The sequence below is a fragment of the Cyprinus carpio genome, chromosome B22 (assembly GCF_018340385.1).
Source record: "Cyprinus carpio isolate SPL01 chromosome B22, ASM1834038v1, whole genome shotgun sequence".
Classification (NCBI taxonomy): domain Eukaryota; kingdom Metazoa; phylum Chordata; class Actinopteri; order Cypriniformes; family Cyprinidae; genus Cyprinus; species Cyprinus carpio.
The window spans coordinates 25281913-25307503 of record NC_056618.1 but is presented as its reverse complement, the minus strand read 5'-3'; the positions used below and the strand labels follow the sequence as shown (position 1 = coordinate 25307503).

Sequence of the window (25591 nt, the reverse complement as noted above, 5' to 3'; positions counted from 1 at the left end):
ACATATTAACCCAGCTCTGGAGCTGCTGTTCACCTGGCAATAAATGATCAGTGCTAATAGCTGAAACTGGACCAGAAACAAAAGCAGGGTTGTTTCGGACTTATATGCATTCTCAGACGAATGTACAATCTGGGAGAGGGTTTGACATACCCACTGGACCATGTCCCAGCAGCTTTAAAATGGAATCCCCCATCAAGTACACTACCAAATGCAGTATTCTTAGTGGTGTCAAGGTTTCTCAATTCATTCTTGTTTCTCACCTGTGCTTAACTGTGCAAACATTTTCTCCACTCACATACACTCTGCCAATGCAGCATTGCACTTTCCAGAAACAGCAAAAACCAAGGATAAGATAAACATTAGCCCGCCGACTAGACTGGTTAATAACTAGTTAAAATAAGTAGTCATGCAGGTTTATACAGGAATGAAGGGTGGCAGGGATCAAGTATGCACCCTACTTTTTGTGATTCCAACAGCCAAGGCTAACTTCATTTTCCTGTAACTCCCGTGTGTCCAACGGCGGAGAAGGCAATATTGTGGGGGTAGGGGGCTGTTGACCTCACAGAGGGCATAGTTAATGATGGCTGTTCTGAACCACGGGAAGAAATCCCCCAAAACAACCAATAAATCTGTACTCCAGTGACTGGAGTCAGGGAGCTTATTAGTAGTTCATTAATAAGGCTCCAGGGTACAGTCAGTTTGGCATTTTACAATCCGTGGCTCTATTAAAAGTCAGACAACCGTGCTTAAATGAATGAATCATTCAAATTTTTTGTGCTAAACAAATATATATCATGAGGACAACGTTTTTCTTTGGGTTTTCTTAGGGAACACAAACATCACATGCTTTCAATCTGAGGTTTAGCTTCTGTAATAAATCAAACAGAGTAGCAGGGTGTGTCAATATATGAAGAGATTTGTAGAAAAATAATAAAACATGGATGTTTGTGAAGTTCACCTTTCTCTGACTGGAGATGGGGGGTTAAATAAAGGCCATACTAGAAACTAAAATATAGTTTACGCTATTGTAATTAAAGCCAACTTCTTAGCAGACACAGCATGTACAGACTTCACACAGTAGAAGCTTACCACATGCTTCCGGAGGAATCTCTTTCCCCAAAGGCACTGTAGGAACCATCCTGCCTCTTGTATGTCAGTTGCCTCTGATAACCTGCCAGGTACATTAGAAGACCCAAGGCATTGTTTGCAGTGCGTTCATACAGACCTTCAATCACTCTAAAATAATTCTTCAGAAGATTAATAATCAAGAAAACGCATTTAAGAATGAAAGCATGTCTTGTCTTGTACCTTGCAGCAGGTAGTCAGTGGCCTCTGCCTCCACCTCTGGGCTGAGCTGATGGGTTTTCTGAAGGTACTTGAGAACAAAGACGTTGGGAGCGAAGTGGATCATGTTCTGCTCCCCACAACCAAAGGGGAGTCTGAGGAGCTTGTCCAGATTTTTGAGGGTAGGCCCCATAACATCACCTGGGACACAAAAGACTGTCACAATAGCAACTGCACGTCTAAATTAAAGAAACTTTAAGGTGAAGTAGTTGCTTGTTCTGTTGGGTGGCTAGTGGCTACACTGTTAATTCATCCTCACCAATCATGGCGGCGGTGGCTCTCTCGGAGCCTGGCACCACATTTTGGGGGACTCCCAGAGTGAAGGCCTCATTGTGGTTCTCATCTGCATCTTCTTTGCGCCAGATCCTAAACTCACCTACAGAACCCCAGCCAGTGGAGAAACCAATATGCCGCACCTGAGCAGGGAGTGGTCCGGCCCATTGCAGAATCAGGGTCTCACTGGATGGCTCGAGGCCATACCCCACCTATCACCAGAAAGATTATGTAACCATAAAACCAGACTATAGTGATAAGCTGGTATTCAGGCTAGGCCAAGATAGTTTGTCTGGTCTTTTTTAGATTGTTTTGAAATGGTTTTAGGTACTTTTCATGTGGTCCATCTGGAAGACCAGATAAACACAGTGAAGCATCTAAACTGAGAAGCACTGTGAAAGTGTTTTTTATGTAATATATAAAGGCCTCTTTCCAAATATTTATTTTTGGGAAACACCCTAACAAAATGATGAACTGATCCGTGCATGACATGGTGGAGATGGCATGCGCTCATTCAGAGAAAAACCAAGCAAGTATGACACACTTTAATTCAATAATAACAACATGGAAACCAATTAAGTTCTACTCAAAAAGCAGTTTGATGAATACTGCATTTAACAAGCACAGGGGGCTCGTAAAAAACAATTGCCAAGTCTTGGCAAAAGCTACCCACCTCACTTTAAGCCTACATAGACCCAGTTTGAAATCTCACATTAATAGACAGTCTCCCTATATTATCAAGATTTGTTATTATATTAGACCATGTACAATGGAACATGACTCAACATCCAACAATGAAAATAGGTCACTTTCAAAACAAATCTAGCCCCATGCAAGTATACCAGTGCAACAGAGTAGAGGTGCTGGATGTGAATATTTCTGTGCCAGTGAGAGCTACTCAATCATAATAAATCACTGGGTCTTTGCAATGCTATTAGCCGGTAGAATATGACCTCATTAGAATGCAGTGTTGGGGACCAACTAACTAAACATAGCGACACTACTAACACAACTGCGTACATTTTTCAATAGCATGACAGTAGACGAGCGGTCCTGAAAATGGTGTAGCCAGTTTTCCAGTAACAAGCTAGAAATGTTGCACAACACAACTCCTCCTGTAAGTCATATTCAATTTTTCACTATCATCCCAGATATTTACCAAATGGACAAGACTCACAAAATGTACCGAATGGATTTTTGATATTCATAAATGTTGCTAAATTCGAAAACAAACCAGCTCAGTTTGATGATAGATAACTTTTTTTTTTCAAAGAGAGATCACAGTTCTCCCACGATATTGAACTAAACAAAATATCATGTAATTTACTAGAGGCTGTGACAAAAAAATAAATGCCCTATTCTATTAAAAAATTTTTAATTAATTTGAATGAATTATTTAAAAACATGTTTGAGTGAATGATTCAATGACACACTCATAAATACTTCACTTGTTCCGTTGCTGAATGAATCAGCATTTTTTAAACAAATCTCTTGAATGAATGAATCAATGACAAACACATTATTTAACAATCATATGTCGCCACCTACTGGTGAAACAATATAATAAATATTGTAATCAACAAATGTTATTTGAAGCAACAATTTGAAGCGAAAATTGCTTTTAAAAGATGATATTTTCCATTTTGATCGCAACCATAGACATCAGTATTTACATCCGAAGTATAAACTTTTATTCAAATACTTCTGTGATAATATGAATGACTGTAAGACTGTAAGATAATACTGTGTGGTTGAAAAGACTGTTTGTGTAGCGGTTTCAAATCCAAACATGATAATTGCGCTCTCTGTGACAGCGGCAGTGCGAACACTGATTTAAATGTTCTGATATGACTTTGTCAAAGTTTTGATAGACACAGATGAATCATTGTCATTTATAAATAAGTTTGTGTGAGTGTTTGAATCGAGATTGCAATTTTTTAATGATTAATCATGCAGCTCTATCTTTTGGTCTTAAAATTAAATAAATCATATTACATCCTATAGTTTGACCTAATGTCCCATCCTGAAATGCCATCTATCTCTTAGGGTGTACTCACACTAGGCACGGTTGCCTTGAACCAAGTCTGAATGCGATTGTGCCCCCTCCCCACTCCCCCGCTGGCCTGCACTCACATTGTACTTTACTTTCCAGGCCGGAGCACACTTTATGCTGCCTTCAAGTGCTATTGGAATTATCATAAATACGAGTTTCCCAATTAGACGACCTCTCAAGTCATATTTACTACTGGAAAACACAGAGATATATATGATACTCGAGTATCCGAGTTAGGTGGGCCATAAACTTTAAACATGGGGAGGGGACTACTGCTGTCAATGCTATTCCTTATTAGTTTTTTTTTTAACAACAACTACATCACCTTGTCTTGTCGTTAAGTAGTGCCTATTTATATATGAACAATCATTTTAAGCATACTGTATGCATTACAAACAGTGAAATAAGCATGTATTTAACCGAAATTCCAGAATTGTGAGCAAGCTGACTATCAAGAGTGGTGAATGTTTATGGTTATCAACCAATGGAATATTACATTTTATTCTTTCTGACAACAAATCATTTCAATGCGACAAGCTCGTAACCACAACTTCATAAGAGGGAAACTTCACAGTGGAGTCCATGGTTTTGATAACTTTGTGGTTAAAGTTATTCATTTCTAAGTCGCTTTGGATAAAAGCATCTGCTAAATGACTAAATGTAAATGTAATGTAAATGTTTATAATTTCGAGACATTTGGGACTCTTTGGGACTTTGCCCTCTCACAATATATTGCAGATATATCACTTCAAGTTCCGAACTCGAACTGTGCTCTGGCTGGCTCACCTCTTCCAACAGAGCCAGGGATGGCTAAATGAACTGTAAGGTACAGAGTGATCAAACTAGTAAAATTAACTCGGCTTTGGGGGTCAAACGCACTTGGGCACGGTTCAGATCGACCTAGTGTGAGTGCACCCTTAGCTATCAAATCAAATACTGCATCTCCTAATGTTTTCAAGTCTAACTTACCTGCACTCCCCCTCCTCTCCAGCTGATCCAAAAGCTTCGGAACTCATCCCAGGATAGGATTCCTGGCGTTGGGGCACTGGCTACAGGCTCTCCCATCTTACCCTGTGAGATCCAGGAGCGTGAGTTTTGCCGCCCACCCAAGACAATTTCCACCATTTCGGTGCTGTCATGTGCACTGGGCGAGAGGGCAATGTGTGCGTCATTATGACTTTTGATGGCCACTTGTACGTGCGTGACTTTCGCTGGCTTCTTGACGTATTGATACTCATATTTGTTGGGTGTGGAGATATGGATTCGTTCTGCGAAATGTCAGGGAAGAAATATTGGAGAATAAACTCCCCACTCTTTGGATTCTAACATGAAACTAGCAATTATTACTTTCATTCTGAACAAATTAGAGAATTAATAAACAACAGGAAAGACCTTACCATTTGGACAGAAAAAGACACTGTATGTGTACTCTCTAGGTAAACCTTCAGGCTATGGAAAAGCAAGAAGAAGGGATTTTTAAGCAACTGAAATGCTAAAAAAAAAAAAAAAAACACACTCCTTGAAAATCACATAAATCACAAAATTACTTAACTCCTCTGCACATTCTTTAAAGGATTAGTTCACTTCCAGAATAAAAAAAAATCCAAAAAATTTACAAACTCTCATGTCATCCAAGATGTTCATGTCTTTATTACTTCAGTCAAAAAGAAATTAAGATTTTTGAGGAAAACATTACAGGATTTTTCTCCATATAGTAGACTTCAGTGGTGGCCAGTGGGTTGAAGGTCTAAACTGCAGATTCAATGCAGCTTCAAAGGACTCTAAATGATACCATTTGATTAATAAGTGTCTTATCTAGTGAAACGATCAGTCATTTTCTAAAGAAAATAAAAATGTATTTACTTTAACCACAAATGCTTGAATTTTTATTCTGGAAGTGAACTAATCCTTAAAGTTCCCCTATTATGCCATTTTTTAAGGTTCCTAATATAGTTTTGGGAGTCTCCTACAATAGGATTACATGCATGCAAGGTCAAAAAACGCTTTCGTTTTCTCAAAATATGCATTTAATATCACCTCATTTTCCATCGATTCGTTCAAAGCAGTTCTAAGATTCAGTCTCTCTAAAACCCTCCTTTCCATGAGCCTACTCTGCTCTGACTGGTCAGATGGCCCGGTCTGTTGTGATTGGTCTACCACATACAGCGCGTCGGAAATTATACGCCCACTGCCATAGTTCCATATTTTAAACGTTCGACAGAAAATATAAACATCTATTATTTATCATACTTGTGATTCAGTTGAGCCAGCTGGTCCAAATAAAACTACTGATCCATCTTTCAAGAGCAAGCGTTCAGTGAATCCCGCGTTCAACTCCCCGAGATATTTTTTTTTAACTCCCCGAGATTAGAGAAGCAGTCGTCAGTAAAATGACGTGTTTGTGGGCGGGGTCAAGTTGTACACTGCCGCTGAACACAGGCGGGAATTTTGCAAATGTGTTACCTCATGGGAAGTGGGATTCGAATTAGTTATAACTTGTTTAGGCTGTAGAGAGTCAATTCTTTATTTTGGGAGACAATAACTTTATTTATCGTGCACTTTCAGCTTTACAACTTTGCTAACTGATTACATTCACATACAGCTACATTACACACTGCATGAAAGGCAATATTGGAAACGGCATACTAGGGGCACTTTAACTTTGTAGCACTCACATCCTCTGGTCTAGAACACAGCAACAAGAGATTACCAATGCTAACTATACAATACCAATACTGGTATCCAAATGGTTACATAATACACCGGTTTGTAACACAACATACAGTATAGCGACAATAAGATCCAGGGTTCCCACCTCTACCAGTACACTCCTGCACACATAGTCCATTCCTGCAGGGCTTCTCCTGTCCTCCTGTTCCTCACCCACTTTGCCTGCTTTGTTGGACTGCAGCCCATCGGAGCAGCAACTTGGCTCACTGTAGGCCACGGCGCGAGCTGCCATGGAAACAAATATGCGAAATGACAGATCACAACTCAGTGACACTGAAAATGATTTATTTGCATTGTGGGTGCATATGAGGGGAAGAGTTGGTGTTTGGAAAAGTATACATGTACAAGTGCACACATGGGAGACTTCTGGCAGCAAACCCTGTAATGTCTTCCGAGACCCTGATGGACTGGGGATAATAGGATACACACATGGCTTCGAAGCAGAATGGCTGCTTGCCAGCAAAGCCCCTTTGTATGTGTGTAGTGAGAAGGAAGGACTTGGAGCCAGGGGGACTAGGACAGAGCCATGGGGGGCCCATTGGCCAGCACTGACCTGCAAATTCATTGACATGCCACAGAGATGCACAGAAAAGACCCCCACCTCTATGCCCTTATGTACTTTTCCTTGTCTGATAGCTTAAAAAGAACATCGTTGTTGTCCAGCATGGGTCATTAGATAAGTCAATGACAAGGGTTTCATATGGCAGCTGTGCTTTGCTAAGGCCAAAATGGCAGTACATTTAAGAAACTGCAGGCTGAAACAAGTCAAAGAGTCAAAATATGCGACAATGATTGATTAATATTCCCAAGAACGTTTGCAATGTCTTGTAGTAATAAACATTCTGTAAACAACAGTGAGAACAAATACACAATTCTTGTCAAACATGAAGCAAGCAGAAGATTTATAAACTACCAGGCAACTGAATTTGTTTCTCATGATCCTAAAAACATTTTGATCCACGTGTCCAGCATACTGGTTAACTCCTTCAATACTGTTTAAAAAGTATCCCAAGATGCACCTCATGAAGTTTTTCTGATTTATAATACTGTTTCTGTGAAAGATTTGGTTTACCCATTGATTAAGTATTCAAAGGACTAACCTGTGATGTTGGCAGATGTCAGTTCAGAAAAGAGCAGGACTATAAAAGTGGGCGTGGCCTCCCCAGGCGCCACACACTTTTTCCGGGTAAGATGGTGTTTTCCTGGGTGACCCACAAACTTGATCCCTTTGGGCACTGACACTTTCACATGGACCTATGGAGAATGAGTGTAAAAATAAGTCATGGAGTTTCTCCGTACCATACAAACACATGCGCTCCGCATTTTCAAACTTATAAGGCATGAACTCCCAAGGGCTCCTAAAGGATTCTGGGGAATTTTTGAGGTGCATTGCACATTTTCCATGCTGTCTATCTCACTGCCTGCCATCGTTCCTCAAGGACTCAACTCTAAAACCCCTCAGCGCCAACACTGCTGCAAATCTTTTCTCTGCACATACCTCAAGTCAAAAATAAGCTGACACTAAATAACATTTCAGTTTACACGATATGAAGGCAGAAAATTGTTAACATAGCATCTATGGTAGTCAAAGACATGCAAGTGTCTTGTAAATGGTGTTTGTCCATGCAAAATCCATTCGCATGGTGCCAAAGCATTGCTATTTAGTTATTACGGCATTCCGAGTTTACTTGGTGGTTGCTAGGGTGTCTTGGCTGGTTGCTTATTGGCCCAATTCTCTATGATAACACTGTGATATACAAGAGGTCATTGTGCTATAAAAACATCCTGTTTCAGAATTCAAAACTATATTGTTAGTCCAAAAATAGCTTATATTTAAGCCAATATATTAAAATGACAGGTTGTGGAATGTATCGTTGTATTATGTAATAGTGTGGCTTAACACAGCCTCCGCAGAAGATCAATACCTGCTTCTACATCACTGCCTGTTTAGCCCCGCCCACTATAAATAAAATATAAGTAAATATCGAGAGAGGCAAACGCAGGTCTATGCATAAACCAAATGATAGATTTTATTTGATGACCTTTATTTTTAATGAAATGCCAGACCGTGTCAGTAAGAACTTGCTCTTTTGTTTATTTTGTTTTACCGTGGATTCATTTACAAACAAGGCACAATTCGACACAAGATTTTCAGAAAGACTGAAACTAAAAGATGATGCTGTGCCGACTATACAGGTCCTTCTCAAAAAATTAGCATATTGTGAAAAAGTTCATTATTTTCCATAATGTAATGATAAAAATTTAACTTTCATATATTTTAGATTCATTGCACACCAACTGAAATATTTCAGGTATTTTATTGTTTTAATACTGATGATTTTGGCATACAGCTCATGAAAACCCAAAATTCCTATCTCAAAAAATTAGCATATCATGAAAAGGTTCTCTAAACGAGCTATTAACCTAATCATCTGAATCAACTAATTAACTCTAAACACCTGCAAAAGATTCCTGAGGCTTTTAAAAACTCCCAGCCTGGTTCATTACTCAAAACCGCAATCATGGGTAAGACTGCCGACCTGACTGTTGTCCAGAAGGCCATCATTGACACCCTCAAGTGAGAGGGTAAGACACAGAAAGAAATTTCTGAACGAATAGGCTGTTCCCAGAGTGCTGTATCAAGGCACCTCAGTGGGAAGTCTGTGGGAAGGATAAAGTGTGGCAAAAAAACGCTGCACAACGAGAAGAGGTGACCGGACCCTGAGGAAGATTGTGGAGAAGGACCGATTCCAGACCTTGGGGGACCTGCGGAAGCAGTGGACTGAGTCTGGAGTAGAAACATCCAGAGCCACCGTGCACAGGCATGTGCTTTTGAACCAGAAACAGCGGCAGAAGCGCCTGACCCGGGCTACAGAGAAGCAGCACTGGACTGTTGCTCAGTGGTCCAAAGTACTTTTTTTCGGATGAAAGCAAATTTTGCATGTCATTCGGAAATCAAGGTGCCAGAGTCTGGAGGAAGACTGGGGAGAAGGAAATGCCAAAATGCCTGAAGTCCAGTGTCAAGTACCCACAGTCAGTGATGGTCTGGGGTGCCATGTCAGCTGCTGGTGTTGGTCCACTGTGTTTTATCAAGGGCAGGGTCAATGCAGCTAGCTATCAGGAGATTTTGGAGCACTTCATGCTTCCATCTGCTGAAAAGCTTTATGGAGATGAAGATTTCGTTTTTCAGCACGACCTGGCACCTGCTCAGAGTGCCAATACCACTGGTAAATGGTTAACTGACCATGGTATCACTGTGCTCAATTGGCCTGCCAACTCTCCTGACCTGAACCCCATAGAGAATCTGTGAGATATTGTGAAGAGAAAGTTGAGAGACGCAAGACCCAACACTCTGGATGAGCTTAAGGCCGCTATCGAAGCATCCTGGGCCTCCATAACACCTCAGCAGTGCCACAGGCTGATTGCCTCCATGCCACGCCGCATTGAAGCAGTCATTTCTGCAAAAGGATTCCTGACCAAGTATTGAGTGCATAACTGAACATAATTATTTGAAGGTTGACTTTTTTTTTGTATAATAAAAACACTTTTGTTTTATTGGTCGGATGAAATATGCTAATTTTTTGAGATAGGAATTTTGGGTTTTCATGAGCTGTATGCCAAAATCATCAGTATTAAAACAATAAAAGACCTGAAATATTTCAGTTGGTGTGCAATGAATCTAAAATATATGAAAGTTTAATTTTTATCATTGCATTATGGAAAATAATGAACTTTTTCACAATATGCTAATTTTTTGAGAAGGACCTGTATTGTAAATGTATATTGTTTTCATTACATGGTCACTATTGTCGATTAAACAGATCGTTTGATATGTACGGAGTGTTTATGCATTTTAAACCTAAATCAGTGCAGCGTCCATCTCTGAAGGATGTAGACTGTCAAACATAAACAACTTTTAGCCAATCATAGCAGTGGGCGTTCACTCCCGAGTCTACAATCTGCCACGTCTATTCAAGCAGAGCGTTCAGATTTGGGGGTAGAAACAGGACCGAATATAGCCTTTTGCTTCCAAATTCTGATGTTTTTTTAATGTAAAACTTGATAACATTATAAGTGGACCTCACAGAACAGTACAAAATAAAAAAGGTTCATGACCCTTTTAAGATTGTGGCAAATGTTGATGTATTTTTCTGCGTAAAAGCACATGCACACACCTCTGCACACGTAGGAAGGTAGTTGTACACTGTCAATGGGACTTTGGTTTGTTCACCACGGACGACGCTGTATGGCAGGGTGAAGTCGATGAAAAAGGGCTTGAATGTGCGCAGCTCTGTGATCTGAGCCAAGCCCAGACCCTTTTCAGCAGAAAGACTGATAGCCTCCGTCATCCATGTGGTGATGGAATCAGGGACGTCCAAGCGTAACTCAGCCTCTCCAGTAACACTGCTGTCAGTCAAAGTTACAATTTGCAAAAATTATGTGTTTGTATATTATTTATATATATATATATATATATATATATATATATATATATATATATATATATATATATATATATATATATATATATATATATATATATATATATATATATATATATATATATATATATATATATACACACACACACACACATATAAACTCACCAAGGCTGCATTTTTGGGATTAAAACTGTTTTCTATATGAATACATTTTAACGTATAATTTATTCCTATGATGGCAAAGCTGTATTTTCAGTAGCCATTTTTACTCGAGTCTTCAGTGTCACAAGATCCTAATATGCAGATTTGCTGCTTAAAAAAGATTTCTTATCATCATCATTGTTGAAACAATTGTGGTGCAAATAGGATTCTTTTTTTTTTTCATGATACTTTAAAAAAAAGATTTCAAATAAACAGCATTTGTTTCAAATACATATCTTTTAGTCTTTGCTGTCACTTTTGATCAATTAAATGCTTAAAGGGATACTCCACCCCAAAATGAAAATGTTGTCATTAATCACTTACCCCCATATTGTTCCAAACTTGTAAAAGCTTCATTCGTCTTCGGAACACAATTTAAGATATTTTGGATAAAAACCGGGAGGCCTGTGACTGTCCCATAGACTGCCAAATAAATAACAGTGTCAAGGTCCAGAAAAGGTATGAAAGTCGTCGTCAGAATACTCCATCTGCCATCAGACGTGCAATCTGGGTTATATGAAGCGACCGGAACACTTTTTGTAAGCGAAGAAAACAAAAAATAACGACTTTATTCAACAATTCCTTTGTCAGCAGTCTCCTCTGTGTCTCTCCGTATCACTGTATGCTGCGTATACGCTTCTGTATCATCCACGCCACAAGGATGTGTTGTTTTGTTTTTAATATCAAAGCTAAATACACGTGGAAACAGTGCATCCTTGTGGCGCGGATGACACAGAAGAGCAAAAGGAATTGTTGAATAAAGTCGTTATTTTTGTTTTCTTCGCTTACAAAAATTGTTCCCGTCGCTTCATATAACCCAGATTGCACGTCTGATGGAAGATGGAGTATTCGGACGACGACTTTCATACCTTTTATGGACCTTGACACAGTTATTTATTTGGCAGTCTATGGGACAGTCTCAAGCCTCCCGGTTTTCATCCACAATATCTTAAATTGTGTTCCGAAGACGAATGAAGCTTTTACAAGTTTGGAACGACATAGTGGTTAGTGATTAATGACAAAAAAAATATATATTTTAAAAGAAATCTTAAATTGATATAATATTACTTAAGCAAAGTACTATTTTCTTACCTGACGTTAAAGCAATGCCATATCCATGTTTCTGGGAAGAACGTACGCCTGCGGTTCTCTGCCCTGAAAAATACACACTGACATAAGAAACAACTCTCTTACTGACCTTAGAGACAACCACCTGTGAGATTAACCTTATAATTTAAGAAACTGCAAGCATGTATACCGTGTCCCAGATCGAGAGTGCATAGCTGCCACCAAGGTGGAGGTGTGCGGTTGAAAAGCGGGCACGGCCTCATCTGTGTATATCCCTCCACTCTGCCTGTGATTCAGACTCACCATATCTGTCATCACCACCAGCCCTGTCTCCTACAACAAAGTTACATAAACATATTAGCCCATTAATATCTAAACTAGAGGTTTATGTTTTTTGAAAAATGGTAGACTGTGATGTTCTCACCGTAAAAGCAAAACGGGCATCTTTAGTGATGTCCCAGTGCCATGGGAACACAGAGGAACGTCGTCTTCGCGATGACAAGCCAGGCCACCAAAAATGTCCCTCATCTTTGGGTACCCCAAAAGCATCAGATACATCAAATTCAGCCAGTTCCTTGAACACCTGCAAACCCATAAATTGTTAAGACCATTTCTGAGCTATTGGTGACATGTTTGAAGGTTCATATGGGAACCAACCTTTTCAGGAGTGAGCTGGAAGCCTGGTTTGAGAAGGTACATGCTTTTGTCCACAGAAGCTACACACACACATGAGCCAGTCTCTGCTCGGACCTTAATGCTGACTGGACTGCCCGGCATCGACTCGTTTGAGGACAAAGACACAGAGACCTAAAGACAAGAATCACGAGTTTGGAACAAGATGAAGGTGTGAACAATGAAAGAACTGTTGGTGAACTCTGCCTTTAATAAATTATTAACCAGATTATTAAGCATTGAGCTTCAACCTAGCCCACCTCATTTTCGAAACGGGGCTGCACAGGAAGTTGCAGACTGTCAGTCACCCCCTCTCCATTTTCCCGAACATAGTAGACCAGCAGGCGACTGAGGGGGGCCATGGCAGGAGTCACATTGAAATTGAGAACCGATACGCAGCTGTCTGTTTCAGCCTGAGAAGAGGACACACCAGAGTCTGGGCAGACAGAGGACATAAAGATGGACAGACAAAAAATGGGGAGGGAAAAAAAGGAAGAATAGTGCCTTTATGAGCTAAAGGTAAGCTTCAATGACTTAATGAAATAAGCAATACTATTCTCAGAACAATGCAAAAACAGTATTTTAAAAACAACGTATTTGATGACCAAAAGTGCCCTAAAGTCACTAAATTGAAAAAAGCATATTGCTGTTATTGCAATAATACTGACCTGAGTCTCGTGGCGGTTTGGCGGTGGTGTGAATGTTTGTGTCAAAGGTGACTGTAGCTCTCTTTTCACGGTGGGCCATGCTCTTGGCATGTCTCTGACCCGACTGCACGATATTCCCACGAGAGGCGATCTCGTAGTGCAAAGTGAAGTTACAGGGACAGGTGGACTTCAAGGAGATCTCTGCTTCTTGTCCAATCTGGGCACAAACAGGTGCTTCCATGATTAAAGGTTGTTTGTCTTATCAAGCATCGCTAATTATATTGGCAGTGTCTCTTACCACAAGAGGAGCACTGGGACTTAGGAGCTGGATGTGGCACTTGCTAGGAGAATACCAGCTACTGATGGACAGATAGTTGGGCAGATACTGGTCTCCTGCAGGCCTGCCATCAATGGCAGTCACTTTTGACTGCAAGCAAAAAGAAAAGAAATGAACTGAATCTGAAAATTAGAAATAGAAGGTACTGTGACTTGGACTGTATTTGGTGCTACTACTACCAAAATATTGGTGAAGAGGTATACAAAAACAATTAATAGTACTTCTCTTTCAGACTGCATTCCTATCTTTCACAAAGCATATTACACCAAACTCCAGATTTACACAGATGCATATGTGGATACTTAGTGTTTACCTGAAACAAGTCCTTCTCAATGATCAAACAAACCAAAATTCATGGTCAATAAATTCCAGGTTTAGATCAAAACTTCTAGTGTGAAAGTGACATTAGAGCAAGGGTATATAATCCTGCTCCTGGAGGGCCAGTGTCCTGCAGATCCAACCAGATCCAACACGTTTGCATGGAGGTTTCTAGTGAGTCTTACGACCTTGTTTAGCTGGTTCAGATGTGTTGGTGTTGGAGCTAAACTCGGCAGGATAGTGACCCTCCAGGAACAGGTTTGGACACCCCTACATTAGAGGAACTGTTCTAATGGCACTTGAGCAACCTGGGAGTCATGTACCTTGCTGAACAATGGTACTACTTCATGCAACTATAACTTTTCAGGAACTGAACCTACTGACCTAAGCTCTTAAAGGAATAGTTCACCCTAAAATGAACTACCAAGGGAACTACCACGGTCAAGGCACAGAAAAGTACCAAGATGATCGACAAAAAAGTCCATGTGACATCAGTGATTCAACTGTAATGGACGTGTGTTCACCACAGTACCATGACGCAAGCATGTGGTGGCATCTGGGTCAGCGCCTTGCATCATGTTACTGTCGTGAACGTGCATCCACAAGTGTGTGTGTCCATTACGGTTGAACCACTGATGTCACATGGACAACTTTGTCGATCATCTTGGTACTTTTCTGTGACTTGACTGTGGTAGTCCCCTTGCTGTCTAAGGGAGGGTCAGAGAGCCCTCAGATTGCATCAAAAATATCTTCAATTGTGTTCCGAAGATGTAAGAAGGTCTTACAACTTTGGAACGACACGAGGGTGAGTAATTAATGACAGAATTTTCATTTTTGGGTGAACTAACCCGTTAAGAATCAAGTCGGGGTAACTAATCCTGCTGCTGGAGGGCTGCAGAGTTTGGCTCCAACCCTGAACAAACATACCTTCCTAATACCTTCATCAGGTAATAAAGGTGTAAAGAATACTTGTTAATTACAGGCAAGTGTGTTGGAGCAGAACACAAATCTGCAGGAAGGTTGGCTACCCTTCACCACCCCTAAAAGAAGGGTCCACCAAATTTCCTAATCCCTCCCACTGACCTCCAGCCAGACGTACTGGGCAGCTGTGGGGATGGAGGGGATCTCAAAAGTGGCCTTGCCATTGATTGAGACCAGCTCACTAGTGTAGATGTTGTCCTTCGGGGTAAGTTCGGCCTTAACCCGCACTTGTACTCCTTCCGCTGGGCTCCCGTCAGGATAGGTCACCTCAATCTGGGGTCAGTGGTGAAAAACGATCATTCCAAATTAGCATTGATTAGCAGAAAGGATAAAAGAAAACATCATCTGTTTTCTACCAGAAGACTGATCCTCCTCTCACCATCCCTTTGTAGGGCAGACCAGGTTTGAACTGCTTGCGAGTATCTTTGGAATACTTGATGTCAATGAGCTGCTTGTGGACAGGCGTTGAATCATCAAACATAGTCTGCTGTCCACCATCCACGCTGCTCACTGTCACCCACATGTTCACTGCACCTCGGAAATGGTCTGTAACCTCTAATGGCATCATGTCCTTCACACAGAGCCTGAAAGTGGCTGAGCCTTTAATCTATGTAGAAGAAAAGAAACTTGTTGCAGAGAGTTGCTGCTTACTTTTGATGTTACAAGGACATAGAGCACTAAAAAGACTAACTTGGACTAGTTGGTTTACTTGTCAATCTTGCCCCTATCCAAATTTTTAATGTGGACTTGCAGTTTTGTCCATGCAAACAAGGAGTGGCTATGGACTACACCTCTGTGGAAACCACATGCCAGCAATGTCTCCTTTTGCTGAGCTTGTGCTGGTCTAGACATTACAGTGGACTACTACTCAACAGTCTGCATGTCTTTACAAGTGTGAAATTAAAGGTGGACCGCAAAGGGTGAGGCTGGCATTTGGGATGGAGCCCTAGTAGACCAGTGCAGCCATGATTACAAATCTCTCAACTAAAGAAGTTTCACTGGTTGAGCAAGTTAAGGAACCTCATGGAGACAACAGCATGCAAAGCAGAACATATGCAAGACTTTTCAGCAGAGAAATACTCACCTCCATTGATTTCACCACTGAGTGGCCAACTTCATGTCTGTAGTAACCTATGCCATTGACTGTCATATTAACTGTTAATTTGCCCGACACCGGCTTTCCAAAGGTGTACCTGGAAAAAGGCAGGGTGAGTAAGAAATTGAAGGCCTTTGTAAAATGACTAGCTTAAGGTGTCAGGCAGGTTCTTGTCCTATTACCTTGCCTTGACTGTGACCTGTTCACATGAATTGAGGTCTCGGATGTAGGGAGGGGGCTCAATGATGAGCTCAAACCTGGGCATGACTGTTCAAGAGAAAAACAGACTAAAATCAATCATATTTATTGGTTTCTGTCCATTTCACTTTTACTGAAATGGAAATTTTAGTCAACAATAACATTTTAGTTGACAATATGCAAAAAACAAATGTCCTTTGTTTCGAAACGGTCCTTGTTGTAAAAACATGAGTTCCTGAAATGATAGTATATTATGGATTCATGCTTTAGAAAGTGTTATTAATTTTCTATGTTTTAGAGACGATTTACTGTATTGTGTGGTTACATTTATTTGAATCAGTTTTTTAAAAATAATAAACACTCCTTACCATACTTCTGCACTTCAAACGACTTGTTGTACGTGTGGCCTTGCATCTCCACGAAGACTAACCATTCGCCGAAGACTGGTTGGTCTGATAGTGGAAAGCTCATATTGACAATTCCTATAAGAGAAAATATTATGGTGATCAAAGCTTATTACATATCATGGTGACAGTCACATAAAGTAAAGTTGTACAGTGTCATTATGCAATGATTGCAAGATTATTAAAGTATACCAAAGCCTGATTACAGTCAAAGGAATAAATAGTAACAATTCTTACCACAACATACAGACTTCAGATCTTTCCATTGGACTATGCGGGATCCTCTGGGGTCCTAGGTAAACAAAGTGGTAATCTTAAACATATGTAGTAAAAATAGTCCCATTCTTGCTTATTTGCTTGCCTTAAATCCAGAGGCCACTTTACACTCATAAAAAAGCAGCAAAGAATCAAGCTTAAGCAAACATGTCTCAAATCCAATGATGCTTTCAAACAAACTGACCTCACCCTGACTCAAACGGTCAACACTCCAGGAGCCCGTCAATCAGGGCAAAACTACACACACCCCAACTGACACTTCCTCCAGCGAGAGCCAGAGGCCGACGGTGCCAAACTAACATAAACATGAAACATTGCATACATAGCAAACATTTTTTCTGGTCCCCCTTTGACCATTTACACAGCTTTCAGAAGAATTTTCTGGAACTGTGCAACAGTGTTTGCCCCAGAGACGCTTCAAAGACCAAGCAGCATGTGGGAAAGAGATGGAAGCTAAGCACAGAGCAGTGGGGGGCAACGCCCCAGGAAGACTTGCTCCCTTTTATCTTCCTAGTCGCCTGCTCTGGGGTCAAACCCAACACCGGCGACCAGTTGTGAAGCTCTATAGCTGTGCAACATGGACCCTGCTGGGAAAGAAACACTCGAACCATGCTTCCCTACCAGAGCAGTGTCCACCCCACAGCCTCCACTCACCACTATGTAAGCTTCAATCTGTAAAACAAAACAAAGAAGTGATTAGAGGGATAAGGACGACAAACTGTATAACTACAGCTACTTTATCTCCTCAAGATTTGAATCAATCCTGCATCTGAGAGAAGTTTTGCTAGCGTGCAATCTTTAGCAGTCCAGTTTTCAAAAAGGATATGGTTCACACACTATAGCTGGAGTCACTTTTGGAAAAAAACTTGTCTCTAAGTGTTTCTGGTGAACATGTTTCTGTAATTTGTGTTTTTAGGTTTGTGCATGAAGGTAGTAGAGCTAAGCTACCTATTGCACCTTTCTAAAAATGTTTGCAAGATAAGATTTAAGATACTAAATAAACACTGCTAATGCTAAATAAGACAATGATCCTTGAATACAAATCATCATTTAACATTTTAGCACATAATTTCAGGACTTCACCTTTTCACTGGTTGGCCTCAGGTCTGGTGTAACAGCATATACATTTATAAGAACTAGAAGGGAGAGAAAAACATGCAGTAATTCATTTAAATTCAACTTCTTTCGCAAAGCTATTCATGACACTATTTGGCTTTGTTTGGAAAAGCATGCAGGAGGTACAGTGTGCAAAACAAGCACATTTTCTGTATGCACAGAACACTCAGATGACATCTGCCAAATTCTGCAATATGTAACAGACCATGCGATATAAAATATTGACCCACAGTGCAATGCACTTAACAGCCTTTCATTTCTAGTGTAAGGAATGAATCAGAAGTTATATCGGCCAAGTTTTTTAAAACATCTTTAACCAGAATGGTAAGAGTTATGACTTAAAATGTAATAATAATTGCCATGTAACTATTCATTTGAAAGAAAAAAAAATGGAATTGTATGGAGGTCATGTGACAGCAATGTCACAATCTACTTTTGGAATGTATAGTGCTACATTACTTTAGGCATTTTTTTAAAACATTAGGATGTATAGAGTGTGTATGTAGTATGCTAGTAATCTAAACACAGTCAATATCAACAGCATTGAGACATTTAGCAAGACAAACATAGTTAGCATCATCAGAAACTCATTTCGATTTGGTGAAAGGAGAGAGACCTTTCTGCCGGGGCTTATAGACTGGCTTGTCGGTCTGGATGAAAACAGTTGTGCCTTTGCTGTCCACCGTCACAGTGGTGTGGTTGTGGAAGATGAAGCCACCCTCATTGAGTTGGCGGTTCCCCCAAACCTTCAGATGTGCCTGGCCTCTGAGATCTGACGGCACCTAGGAACATTGTGGTTTTTAGGCATAAAGGTCTCATTGAGCTCAGTGCAGATGCTACTTTAAAGGGTTAGTTCAACCAAAAATGGAAGTTCTGTCATTAATTACTCACCCTCATGTCGTTCCAAACCAGTAAGACCTTCGTTCATCTTTGGAACACAAATTAAGATATTTTTGATGAAATCCAAGAGCTTTCTGACCCTGCATAGACAGCAACGTAACCACCATGTTAAAGGCCCAGAAAGTTAGTAGGGACATTGTTAAAATGGTCCTTATTAACTTCAGTCAGACTTGACACATGCGTGTTTTGCATTTTCTTTATGCACAAAAAATATTCTCGTAGCTTCATAAAATTAAGGCTGAACAACTGATATCACATAGACTACTTTATTGATGTCCTTACTATCTTGCTGGGCCTTGAATGTGTCAGTTGTGTTTTGAGAGGGTCAGAAAGCTCTTGGATTTCATCAAAAATATCTTAATTTGTGTTCCGAAGATGAACAATGGTCTCATGGGTTTGGAACGACATGAGGGTCAGTAATTAATGACAGAATCTTAAATTTTAGGTGAACTATCCCTTTAAGGACTATATGGGCTAAAACTGGCTTATGATTGGCTCACCTTTATTTTGATGGTGCCTTTATCTGAAATGAAAAAGAAATGACAGGTTAAGTGAAATCTGCACAAGCACCAAGATTTCTGCATCAAAGCATTAATTTATTAGGGAAAGAGGAGCTCTTGGCACCACAGCTGTTGTTGGACATTACTTTTAGATGCTGTATTGAGCAATATTGAATTTATGTGAATACCCAACATAATTCTTACCTCGTACAATGCCATGGCTATGAGCCAGAATCTCACTCTTGACACTGAGCTGCACTCGTGTGCCCTCTACTGCATTGAAGATGGTCACACTCACTGCCTCTTCCACACCGGCACGGAACACAGATGGTGCGGCAATCAGGTAACCTCTGTGAATCAAAGGACGGAGAGGAACAGCTGTGTGTGTTTACATCACAAGACTCCAGGTAGCAATTACACTAAAACTTTGTTTTGTCTAGAAATCATAGGACACACAAATCAAACAAATAAGGGTCCCCACCTTACTTGGGAAAACATCAAACAAATATCAGAAGTTCAAACACAAACTGGCAAGTATTTTGTGATTCTTTGTTGCCCATGTTGGGTGTTGTGAGAAAGGAGGAACCATATGATTGATCTCGAAACAATAAATTTCAGATCAATAGTCAGTTTGTAAATTAGGGCGCAAGGTGAATATTCAGCACCAAGGCTGATCACTATGGCCCCGACTACTCAATTTAGCCTACCAAAACATCTTCTAATATAACAAATTGCTCTTGTTGCTTAATTTACAATGAGGGGTTGACCACTATGAAAAGGCTCCAAATGCACTTTGCAGGACCATGACTAGGGCTGTGTCTAAAAACGCACCATACCCTAACATAGTGCAGTATTTGAGGAAACAGCCATTTGTAGTGGACATTATCAAGTGCACTCCTATAATGCACTGAAATAATGAATGTACAAATAATGTACAATCAACGGCTAGAGAATGGACTCTATGCAGAGAGAGAGTCACTTCCACATTTTTTAGGGCGTGCATTTGATACCCCCCCAAACGCAGACATTAATATGCACAATTCGAACTTAAATTGTTGTAATTCATTAAAAAAAATGTAAAAAATTAAAATATGAATACATTACAGAAGTTTACATTTACTGTAAAGAAAATGTACTGTACTATAAAGTTTTATATTTGATAGAAAACAAATATTTTACATAATCGGTTTTACTCTAAAAATTGCTATAAAATTAAAGCAATATGTCTAAATAAGTAATGTTCCAAATTTGAAGTTGATAATAAAAAAGAAAAACATTTAGGCAAAATTATAAAAGGTTTTGGTATTGTTTTTGATGTGGGACGGTGACAGTTAAGGTTAAACTGAAAGCACAAACAATGCAAAAGCGACTATTTCTTGTGCACTCAGTGTTCAAATTCGCTTACTCATTTTCATTAACTTCTACAAGTGAACTATATTAGTGGACTAATGTAGGTAACCATGAATGAGTGTATGGTGGGGGGGATTTTGGACACACTTGTTTTGCTGCAAATATTTTGAGCAAAAAAGACTATTCAAAGAAGATGCTGAACAGCAACGTTGCCTCTTAAAGGTTGAGTGCGCCACCTACAGTTCTGGAGTAATTGATTTTAGTTCAAACTGACAAATTAGTTTTGACCTCTGCAGGGTTTAGACCATTTTTTGGTGATTTGTTTAAATGTTTGGCCTTTACTCTTAAAAGAAAGAGACAGGGCTGCATAAAACCCAATTTTGGGGGTCAATGCAATTAAAACTAATAGGACTTTCTCAAAGAAATGTCAAGACAAAGGTCAAGCCAATGTTGTTATACAATTAACCAACTCTAACCTAATTCTGTAAGTGTTTTTCACCTCTTTGGAACCTAAGTTGTCTAGACTACTTACACAAATCCAGTAACAAATTTGGTTCCTGTGACCTTAAACGATGAGAAAAATTTGGAAGGTGACTCTCTGAACCATTACATGCCATTGTATGAGGGTGTGGGTGGTTTTCCTTGAGTTTAATAGCATGCCTGAGTGTGAGATATCAGGTGGTTGGCATTACGGTTCAGTGAGGCCAGAAGCAATTTAAGTCTCAAGGCATGAGAAAATCCCTTCCAAGGCATCTACGAGGAATCAACTGCATTTGATCCTCACCTCCCGATCTCACAATACTCTCATGTGTGCGGTGGGCATAAAACTATTCAGTGTTTACATGATAGCACTATCTTGTTGAAGGAAAGTACAGCTACTGGCTGACTCAAGAGAATGTAGCTCTTTGTCGGAGAGGGCAAGCTGGTTATTGACCTCTTATTCTTTTTTTGTTTGATAGATCTATTTTGTTAGGTACAAACACTGGCACTGATCTTTGCCCAGCCCTGGTATGAAGGATGAAATTCATGGACTTCTACAGGTCAAGATTCCTGTCAACCAATCTTTAAGCGGTTCGAACAAGGTTCTTGTCAACTTATTGTTTGACGCTGGAGATAATTACCAAAAGAAATCTGGTTCCAGCATCAATAAAAGTGATAAAACTTGGGCAACAACATTACTATCAATGTAATTTTCTCAAAGAACCAAGAAGAACCCTACAGTGAAAATGGCACTTGATAAGAAAAATGAACTCAGTGTCCTACAAAAGAATCACTGAAGAACCTTTTATAAGTATAAAGACCACAGTCTTCTAATATGCCCTTGGGAAAGCGAACTGGATTGTATTCTTGAGAACATGAGTAGAAAAAATTGGGTTCTGCTCATACATTTACTTCATTACAATAGCAGCATTAAAGCTGAAAAAATGAGCTTCTTGTGAGAAATCTGTGACTAAGACAATGACATAAACTTTAAATGCTTGTTATTTATGAAACATAACAATGAGCTGTTTTGAAAGAACATCTCTTGGGAGTTTGTAAATAACAATGTCAACTGTACCACCCTTTACAAAAATGTACTGTACCATGGTAACCATAGTTTCTATCAAAATAACAAACACTGCAGTTAAAGTACAACAAAACTGTAGTATCTTGGCAAGTACATGAAAACGTATTTGAAGAGGATCCCATATTAGTTAACCATGGTGTGTTACACTAGTAAATGCATTGACTTTTTGGTAGCAGTTATATATTTGCAACGCGTTACATGTTATTTGTTAGTAACACCCACATGCATCAGTTTATATATGAGTTTATTTGTTGTTGCACAATGAAACATTTCCACAGGCGCGCGACAAACTACTGAGGATGCCGTTATCACCTGACTGAAGTCTTTTTTTTAGGCATTCATGCTTGAAATGAAAAAAAAAGCGGTTCGGTATCATTCATGATAGAGCGCTACAAACATACTTACTGTCTTTCTTGTGAATGAACTCCACTTATCACACACATCATGAACACAGTCCACAGAGTCCAGGATTTGTGGTGCACATGTAACTCTCTCATTTTGTCCCTCGTTTGTTTTGTGTTGAGACTCTCCGGCGTGTAGCTATTCCACAAATATTCTTAAAACTTCGAGTGCAAGCTCAAGTATCCACGAGGGGAAAGCGCGAGTCTCCGGTGCAGCGCGTGCAACGTTTTTTATTGGAATTCTCGAGCCTCCGGTGCAGCGAGTGATTTTTTTTTGAATTTTTTTTCACAATTGCAGGTGTTGCGTCTTTGCTTGTTGTTTTTTTCAGCCTTAGTTCCGATTGCTCATATTTCAGCATTTAAACTTATGTCCATCCACCCCACCCCTCGCGTAGCACGGTATTTAATGCACATCAGATCCAGTGCGCTGAGCTCCACAGCCTTTAATGTCACCGGGGCAGTCTGCTTTTGCCCCTTTGAACTCTCCAGGCTTTTGTCTCATTCAGTGGTGTGTCAGAACAAGTCTACAGAGCCCCTCTGAGCTAGCAGAGACAAGACTGCACTGTCCCTGCAACGCCGCCTGGAAGCTACACTGGTCCGGTCGAATGAGACCGAAGAGATCCGAATGCTTTCGTCGGTTTATGTTTAGCGACATGCATTAATTTAATGCATGTGATGAATATAACTCATTGCAATAGTGTAACCTAAAAATTATATAACTGAGCCGTTTCTCACATATATCTTGGCATGATAAAAGTATAGCTTTAAGATATAAAACTTCAACCTAATGTGAATTCGTTTTGATATGGAAGCGCAGTAAAGGTTTTAGCCTAATATAGGACACTGGCGCCCCCTACTGGTCCTTTAGCACGAGACAGCTAATATTAGCGTTGTGTTGATACAACGTTTTTATAAATGATAGTTTCATGTTTTTAAGATACTGAATTAATACTTAATTCAAAACGGTATTTATAGAGAACATTGTAGAGAAAATATACATATTGTTAATAAGAATATAAATTTAATATTACTATAAATATTTATATTTTTATATGATTTTAAGAAATTATGCCTCTATTTGCTTAGTCACAAGCCATTATACGTAAAAATGGAGGACCTCTAAGTCTTTTTTTTATTATTACGAACATTATATCAACCAATAAAAAGCAGTTACAATACAAAATAATAATAATAATAAGAAGAAGAAGAAAATTAAATAAAACAATTATAATGAAAAAACAAATAAATTACTAGACAGGGGTTAAAATGAAACAAAACATATTACATACAAAGGAAAAAATTAAATAGCTTACAGATTTCAACTGTTTTTAAAGCCTTCTTATTACATGAGTTAGAAATAGTCCCAAAGTAATGCTGTTTTTCATCAAGCAAAACATAAAACTGGCTTCTGACATGAGAATTTATATTTATATACAATTTTGTTAACAAGATAAGGAGATCAAGTAAGTATCATTTAATTATTATTATTATTATTATTATTATTATTATTATTATTATTATTACTTTTTATATATTTATTTATTTATTTGTAAAAGCACTCTTTCGAATGAACAAATCCAAACAAAACATCTTCCCAAAGTAGAGAAAAATCTTTAGCAATATTCTCAATAACAAATAAGGAGCGATCTTTCCACAACAATTTAGGCTAATGGCAGTGCCAAAATAAATGCACTATAGTCTCTGTGTGCTGTGTGCAAAAAGAACAGTTTGTATCAATACCTTTTTTATATTTCTTTAAGAAAATATTAACAGGATAAAAACTTATTTCATCTCAGGTTAGATTCTATTAAACCCTAATATTTGGAATTGATACAAATCATTAAGAAATAACAAACGTATTGATTTAGTAGAAGAAGAGGCAGAAAAATAGTATGATCTAAAGAAGGGTAAACAGAAGGGTTGGGGGTCATCTGAAACAGTCTAATAACTCCAAACGGTATGGAATCAAAAACAATAGCAAGGTCTTTAGAGGTAATGGGAATATTAAAACGACAAAGAAATTCTTTATAATTAAATAAGTGGCCATTTTCATTTTTCTACTTATTTTAGTGTTTTATGTGTGAGTTATATGAATATTGGAAAAATTGGAAAATACATTTTTTTTTTTTTTTTGTCCCAGTACATTAGCATTGAGGTGACGTCACATGACGTTCTATTACGCGGACCCAAACAGGAAGTGAGTGCAACAGTGTGCCGCGTGACTAAACGAAATATACACATGCTGCTGGTCTGAATATATATCTGCCAAGCTACGAAAACACCGAAAGCACAGTTAAAGCAACATGGTAAGTTCGTTTGAACTCAGCTTGTATCCTATAATCACATTTAGGAATATTAAATGAATAGAAATATATACAACGTAGCGAATTTGCTAAAGCTAGTCTATACAGAAGTTCGAATTCGAATAGAATAAGGTTGGTAACACTTAATTATAAGGACCAATTCTCACTATTACATGAAAAAAAAAAATATAAAAAAATACCATTACAACCATTACAAATCATCATCTTTTTACCATTAAAACCATTAATTTTTTTGGGACATATTCTATTAGGAATTAGTGGTTTTAACAAGCCACCAACAGAAGGAGACCAGTTACCAACAGGCACTATTACAGTTACCATTAAAACCAATACAAGTCCCATTATAACCAGTAAAACCATTACAGACTCTGTTTGTTTGTTTTTCAGCAGGAT

The 25591-nt window shown here is 39.1% G+C and overlaps 2 protein-coding genes across 3 annotated transcripts in view; one reads left to right on the top strand and one right to left on the bottom strand.

Annotated features, from left to right (window-relative positions):
* Positions 1 to 23100, bottom strand: part of cpamd8 (C3 and PZP like alpha-2-macroglobulin domain containing 8) — a 40763-nt gene extending 17663 nt beyond the window's left edge. The window contains exons 1-27 of one of the 2 annotated variants that reach the window (XM_042748949.1): positions 22879 to 23100; positions 19761 to 19906; positions 19557 to 19579; positions 18773 to 18938; positions 18124 to 18176; positions 17695 to 17712; positions 17002 to 17056; positions 16729 to 16842; positions 16345 to 16429; positions 16151 to 16259; positions 15446 to 15673; positions 15169 to 15339; positions 13729 to 13857; positions 13452 to 13647; positions 13044 to 13219; positions 12769 to 12918; positions 12536 to 12694; positions 12302 to 12444; positions 12136 to 12198; positions 10576 to 10804; positions 7501 to 7654; positions 6486 to 6625; positions 5068 to 5119; positions 4640 to 4938; positions 1604 to 1829; positions 1309 to 1485; positions 1090 to 1171 (exon numbers count right to left, since the gene is read on the bottom strand). In XM_042748949.1, coding sequence (XP_042604883.1) covers positions 1090 to 1171; positions 1309 to 1485; positions 1604 to 1829; positions 4640 to 4938; positions 5068 to 5119; positions 6486 to 6625; positions 7501 to 7654; positions 10576 to 10804; positions 12136 to 12198; positions 12302 to 12444; positions 12536 to 12694; positions 12769 to 12918; positions 13044 to 13219; positions 13452 to 13647; positions 13729 to 13857; positions 15169 to 15339; positions 15446 to 15673; positions 16151 to 16259; positions 16345 to 16429; positions 16729 to 16842; positions 17002 to 17056; positions 17695 to 17712; positions 18124 to 18176; positions 18773 to 18938; positions 19557 to 19579; positions 19761 to 19906; positions 22879 to 22970 — 3635 coding nt within the window. In that variant the 5' untranslated portion in view covers positions 22971 to 23100. Of the gene's footprint in view, positions 1 to 1089; positions 1172 to 1308; positions 1486 to 1603; positions 1830 to 4639; positions 4939 to 5067; positions 5120 to 6485; positions 6626 to 7500; positions 7655 to 10575; positions 10808 to 12135; positions 12199 to 12301; positions 12445 to 12535; positions 12695 to 12768; positions 12919 to 13043; positions 13220 to 13451; positions 13648 to 13728; positions 13858 to 15168; positions 15340 to 15445; positions 15674 to 16150; positions 16260 to 16344; positions 16430 to 16728; positions 16843 to 17001; positions 17057 to 17694; positions 17713 to 18123; positions 18177 to 18772; positions 18939 to 19556; positions 19580 to 19760; positions 19907 to 22878 lie in introns of both variants that reach the window. The other variant, XM_042748948.1, reaches the window with a different exon arrangement.
* Positions 23101 to 25032: 1932 nt separating this feature from the next.
* Positions 25033 to 25591, top strand: part of rex1bd (required for excision 1-B domain containing) — a 3893-nt gene continuing 3334 nt past the window's right edge. The window contains exon 1 of the mRNA XM_019123844.2: positions 25033 to 25180. Coding sequence (XP_018979389.2) covers positions 25178 to 25180 — 3 coding nt within the window. The 5' untranslated portion in view covers positions 25033 to 25177. The remainder of the gene's footprint in view (positions 25181 to 25591) is intronic.